This window comes from Humulus lupulus, chromosome X (genome assembly GCF_963169125.1).
Source record: "Humulus lupulus chromosome X, drHumLupu1.1, whole genome shotgun sequence".
Lineage (NCBI taxonomy): Eukaryota > Viridiplantae > Streptophyta > Magnoliopsida > Rosales > Cannabaceae > Humulus > Humulus lupulus.
Window position 1 is genome coordinate 196,061,439 of NC_084802.1, and position 6,206 is coordinate 196,067,644.

Consider the following 6,206-nt stretch of genomic DNA (forward strand, 5'->3'; position numbering starts at 1 on the left):
CATATTTAATATAAATATTCTATCACCCTCTGATGTTAACTAGTTACCCATCTTACAGCAGAAAGTTACTCATCTCTAGGTAAACCGGTTACCCCTGAGATGGTAGCAGCTTACCCTGATGAGAACATCCATATCTTAAAAAAAAAACTACCAGACTTGAAAAAAAAAACATACAATCTAAAAAAAAATAAAAAAAATATTATAATAAATGAAAAAACTAATAAATACAATTCATATTGCGAAAAATAAAATTTTACAAAACAACTACTGTAAAAATTTAATATAAAAGTAATTATATAATATTAATATAAATAAAATCAATTAAGCTAAAAAAAATTAATCAAATTACATAAAAAAAAACCTAACAATTTAATAAAACTCGATTAAGAGTAAAATTATGATATAAACCAACTTTTATACAAAAATATGAAAACTAAATCATAAAAGTGAAAATACATTTTTTTTTAAAATACTTTTTTAAAAAAAAAAAGCCATATAAAATATAATTTCCACTACAAAGAATTTGTAAAATGAGATTTATCAGCAAGTTCGTTCTTCAAGGTTCATAACACGAATTCCTTTTAGTAAACAACCATCTCAATACTCTACTTTTTTGGGGGGAATAAATATCACTGTTTAATTACAAATGAGAAAACTCCTTGCCTAAACACCTTATTCCTGCATGATATACACAGGAGGAATGTGTACGACCTACCTATGGAAGACGGGGATAGTGGAATGTAAAATTTCAATTATGTAAAGAATGAAGAGCAAAACATCAAAAATATATTACTATAAACAATATGTATAAACCTCATTCAGGAAGGTGCTTGTTCCAATGAGCGGCTTATGGAACTTCGGTTTCAGATCAGAACTTCAGTGCAGTTTCCTTTGTTTCTTCTCTGTCGATGCAATCCCAAGCTCTATCACAATTTCCAGCTCGCTTTCTATCAAGTCTTCACTGTTTTTCTCTGCATCTATGGCTTCTAGTGGCTTCTTTAGAACTCCATTGCATTTCCTTTTCTTCAACATCTCCTTAATGCGAATTACATCAAGCTTACCACCGCTATTTTGAATACTGCTAACCTTGGACCTTGCGTTTTTAATTGTGTCCACTGCTGTTGGCTGGATCACACCATTACCTTCCTCAACCGCACTACTTGTAATAACACTATTGCTCGTATGGTGGGGCGATATCTTTTTTGCCTTCGAGTACTTGTCACTTTCCACCACATTCTGGCTGCAATGAGTAGCAGAGTATTCTTTAGAACCTCCATGCTCTACTACATCTCCATGGTTTGACTGGCAGTCAGTTACTGATTCGCTCGTAATACAAGATAGAGAGCTACTTTCCAACGGTTTATCAAGTGAAGCTTTAGATTGAATTGGCCTCGTGTTCCTGTTGGAGGATGGTAGAGGTTCCTTTCTGTCCTGCCCCAACAATTTGTGCATCTCTTGAATGACCTCTGAAAAATATTTTGAATAAGTTGGAACCTTATAAGGAATCAAAAAAGTGCAAATTCCAATACAAAATAATAGAAGGACATGAAAACTTATTCAAAGTTCAATGAGAGTTTACTAGAAAAAAAATCTACTGCCACATAACTTCTTTCCAACCAAAATAAAAAAGAAATATAGACATATGAAGACATCTAACAACAAACCTTCCAATAGCTTCAGTGAAACATCGAACTCTTGCCACCAAACTCTTCCCTTTTCTATTGGTAGTTTCACCTTTCGTAATTTTGCAGCCAGAAACAATGAAGCAGCAGCAATATAGGGGGCTTTGTACTGCAAGCACAGTGTCGTGCCAAGCCTAAATTCCAATTGACAATAGATGGAGAAAACAGTTAGAAAAAAGTGTTTACGTCAAAGGCCAACATGCAATAAACTTACTTGGGATTGGGGGGGTGAACATAAACCTTACCAATCATTAACAAAGTTCCATGCCACCTTAGCAAGGTCAGAGAATATATTTAATCTCTTTAAAGCAGTAACAAGTGGCTCGTAGGGAAGCTCAATGTTAAAATCAAAAGCAATGGTTGACAATAGAATTCTTTCCCCAACTAAGATCAAATCCTTCTGCTTATTGAAAACTTCCTGCTCAACCAAAAGTGGCAATAAGAAAACAAACAAAAACAAAATTATCTGGTTGTAGAAAATTTCTGCGTGTTTGCATACTTTTTGTCTGATTCTTCGTGGCGCAGAAGGATCCCACTTGTAAATCATCTCATAGCTAACGACCACAACATCATTTAAGAAGCGTGGTGTCTCTTTTATTTTGCAAGCAAGAAAGGCAGAGACAGTTGCAATCGTCTGCAAAATTTTACCACTGTATTAACAAGTGAAAAGGACACAAACAGAAATAAGCTTTAAGCATATAGCATATTAGCATCTACTACATCTTTCCCAACAAGACAAAAAAAAAACGCAAACAAACAAACCACTTTTGGTTTAACAATGAAATTTCCGGAAACTCATCTACATTTGACAAGTAATTTCGGTCAAAGTAGATGCTCTGGAAAACAATTTTTACAATGATCTACAGATAGATCCCTGCAAATGTTAGTGCATACGTATTCATGCATTGTCATTTTCTCGTGATCAAGTCTAATCTAGAGTACACATATACATACATATTATTCGGTCTACAGTCACTTATCTCGCCCAGAAAATCATTGTGCATATTGTTAACATAAAGTATCATCTAGCTTACCTGCCAATCATTCTTAGCATGAGATTGGCTCATATAAAACCGGTGGCACAACATCATTGCAGTAGCAATAGTCACCTGAGGCCTGTAATGAATATTTCATCGATTACCATCCTTGACATTTTGACGAACAAGAAAATAAAATAAAAGAAGATATCCTATGAAATAAAAAAAAAATGGAAAAATTGAATAGTAAAGAAACTAAGGACTATAACCCTCCATTGAATGTCTGGGAAAGCTGCAAAACGACAAGTATACAATGCCCTGCCTATAAATATAAATAACACCAAGTAATTTATACACATGGTATGTTCATTACCTCACGCCTCATTGAACACAAGAGTATTGAAAAGAACCGTTTCTACTTCCTTAAAGATGACTCCAAAACAAAGTCGAAGTTTGATCAAAACAGTTACAGATCGTATAAGCAAAAGGGTCTCAACCGTGAGTTGTATTATGCTACTAGCAAAATTTCAATCAGATCAAAGTAGAACAAAGCCATGCATACACAAACAACTAAACAATCATTAGTAGAGAACTATGTTATCCACTATGATATTAAACAATAAATGTCTTCAGTATCACTATATGAATCACAGGACTCACACTTTAAGCTTGATGCCAATCTCTTGAAGAAACGAGCAATATTGCTTCCGCATGTGTGACTCGTACCTCAAGTCAATGCCATCCTTTCTAGATGGAGAAAAAATTTCAATTTCCTCTTTGGTGAAATAACACTTACACCAAGAGCATTGAGACTCTTTCGCCATGACCATCTCAGTTGAACCACTCGAATTTTCCTGCTCAAAACGATGTATAAAGGAAAAGATAATTAAGAAAAAAAATGACTTCAAAATCAGAAGAGAAATAAAAACCCTAGGATTCAAAAATCTGAACTCACAATTCGAACCCAAAAAGAAAAAAAAAAAAAAAAAAGAGTAAGGAGTCAACAAAATTCTACTTGAAATTGAAATTCAACCATTCGTAGAAGGAGCAGTGTTTACCCAATTGAAAAGGCTTCGACCGGAGCTAATTACACCGATATTATGAAAACTCTACAATCCAGAACACTGGTAAGTGGTAACTGAATCGTAGCTAGCGAGTACTGAGATTTGTTGGGAATCCCCCACTTCGGATGTTATTTTCTAGGCAATTCCCGGGAACAAACGAGAAGAAACGATTGAAGAGAAAAACGCGGTTTAAGTAAGGGAAAGATTTAGGCGAATACCTAATTAGTAATCGATTTAGATTGCTTTGGGGATTCTTCTTGGAAAGTAACTTGCGTGGAAACGAAGAAATTGTCAGATTTGTAGTTACCGTTAGAATATATTACTTCGCTCCCATCCCATGATTTCTGTAATAGTTAGGCTTTGGTTGGCTTACCTTAATAACAAGCACTTTTGAGCCTAAATATATTTAAAAACCACTTTTAATGCTTAGATTAGATTTTTTATCCACTTTTGCTTTTAAGGGGGAAAAACCTTAGCTAGGAACATTTACTCTATTTATCAAAATATCTTATCAAAACCCTATTTTTTATATTTTGTAAAAAAGGACAAAAAAATATTAAAAAATATTTACATAGCTAATTTAAGCTTAGCTGCATTTAGAATAGAATTTATTGGGTTTAGTGCTAAGCTATTATACATATATATTTAGAGGAGCTGATGGAGTAGATATTAAGTCATTTAGAGATTTTTTTTTTACATTTGGACTACTCTAAAGCAGTCATTGAGACTACTCTAATGAAGCTGATCTTTGTAGCTTATCCAAAAAGAGTTTTTTTTAGAAGTACAAAGCTAAAACCATAAGTAATGACAATCAAAGTCTTAGTATAATTGGATCCTCATTTAGCCGCACAATAATACTAGAAAGGGAAATTACACAAATAAGGTAGTTATTTTTTTTCTTTACCATATGTATTATTGTATTTCATTTCTATATATATTTTTTATTCATTTTTATGTTAAAACTTTAATTTAAACTTTCTTAGTAAGAGGCCTTATGTTGTTATGGAAGTCTAATGTAAATGTATCTATTAATAGGTAGGGAATTTTACAATTATATACCTAGAATCTAAAGTATATACAAAAAGATTTTCAACCAAATTATTTACATAAATATCGTTGTCACGTCAGCTTAGCATACCAAATTTTGAAAAAAATTAGGAAATCTCACTTCTCGAATTTTTTTGTTTTTTTTGGGTTGTAAAAGTTACATTTTGGTTACTTACAATACTGATGAGATACCGATTGGTCACGTTTTTTTTATTAAAAACTTTATTTTTAGATCATATTATTTCAGTACATTTTGGTTACCTTCAAAACTCATTTGTAGACATCTTAATATATCAATTAGTTGTATTTTATGTTATATTATGGTATCCTATTATTTAAGATACAATTTAGTAACATTCAAGCTTATTTAAGAAACTAATGAGTTGTTATATAGTATAATAAGTTACCATATAGTTTATTAATAAAAATTAATTTAGTATACTACATGGTAACTTTAAATGAAAACTTTTAACAGACTTTTTTAGTCATGCATGTAATTTACAAGTCTTATTATTTAAGATACTTTTACGTTACATTCAAGTTTATTTTGGAAACTAATGAGTTATCATATAGTATAAAAAGTTACTCCTATAATTCCAAGTTACCATGAATAGCTTATTAGAAAATGATACTATTTAGTATACTGCATAGTTACTTTTAAAAGATACATTTTCTTTGCTTGTAAAACCATTTAAGATACCAATTGGTTACCTTTTGATACATGACTAAATTTTTGTGTATACCACAAATTTAAAGCAATCAACAAACTTAGTGAGTTACCAAAAGAGTGTAGCTCAACAACTTTTTTTTAATTTTATTATGTGATTATTTGTTTTATTTTATTTATTTAAATGTTAAGTGAATAATTGTTTGAATTAAATTAATTATTTTGTGTATGGTAAGTAGAAGAGCATGCATAGTTGTGTGTGTGCAAGTGATTGACATGCATGGTGAGCATGCAAGAGTGATGTGATGAATCAAGACTAAAACAAGTGAATGTGAGTGTTTCCCTAATTTTAGAAAATTACCGATTAGGAGATGATTCTAGAAGGCAAGAGTTCACATTAAGAAAAGGGAAACAAGAAGAAGCAAGAGAGAGAGAGAGAGAGGGCATGCACCAAGCTTGGGAAGTTTGTTTCCATTTTTGGAGAATTCCCACATTAGTATGGGATAAAATAGAAAGAGGAAAGTCCACCATTTCTTTATTAAAATATAGGAAATTAAGAAATGAAATAAAATAAAGAAGAGATAAGAGTTACCTTTCTTGCTAAGGTCTTAGGGCATTTGGCCACTAGGGAAATAAAAGGGAAAATTTAGAGCTTGAGAGCTCATTTGAAGAGGGGTTGTCGAAACCTAGAGAGAGAAAGAGAAAGAGAGAGGTAATGAGGAAGAGATGGAGAAGAAGAAGAAGAAGAAGAGAGAATGAGAGGGTTTTG

At 32.1% G+C, this 6,206-nt stretch overlaps 1 protein-coding gene across 2 annotated transcripts; it reads right to left on the reverse strand.

The window, feature by feature from the left end:
* Window positions 1-506: 506 nt before the first annotated feature.
* LOC133803412 (cyclin-T1-3-like) lies at window positions 507-4,063 on the reverse strand. 2 transcript variants are annotated; one of them, XM_062241450.1, is made up of 7 exons: window positions 3,718-4,063; window positions 3,320-3,513; window positions 2,717-2,798; window positions 2,182-2,316; window positions 1,928-2,100; window positions 1,665-1,816; window positions 507-1,466 (listed from the first exon to the last, which is right to left on the reverse strand). In XM_062241450.1, the coding sequence occupies exons 2-7, from the start codon at window positions 3,487-3,489 to the stop codon at window positions 877-879; spliced, it is 1,302 nt and encodes a 433-aa protein (XP_062097434.1). In that variant the 5' UTR covers window positions 3,490-3,513; window positions 3,718-4,063; the 3' UTR covers window positions 507-876. The 2 variants fall into 2 exon arrangements, with proteins under 2 accessions (XP_062097434.1, XP_062097436.1); XM_062241452.1 differs by lacking the exons at window positions 3,320-3,513; window positions 3,718-4,063 and adding an exon at window positions 3,033-3,304.
* Window positions 4,064-6,206: the final 2,143 nt, after the last annotated feature.

Bases quoted from the DNA above. Each gene is read 5' to 3' on its own strand.
- LOC133803412 (XM_062241450.1), bottom strand. From the start codon at position 3,489: ATGGTCATGGCGAAAGAGTCTCAATGCTCTTGGTGTAAGTGTTATTTC. The intron at 2,799-3,319 runs GTGAGTCCTGTG...TATTCATTACAG, and splicing joins ATTGGCATCAAGCTTAAAGT to GCCTCAGGTGACTATTGCTA. The intron at 1,467-1,664 runs GTTTGTTGTTAG...AATATTTTTCAG, and splicing joins TTCACTGAAGCTATTGGAAG to AGGTCATTCAAGAGATGCAC.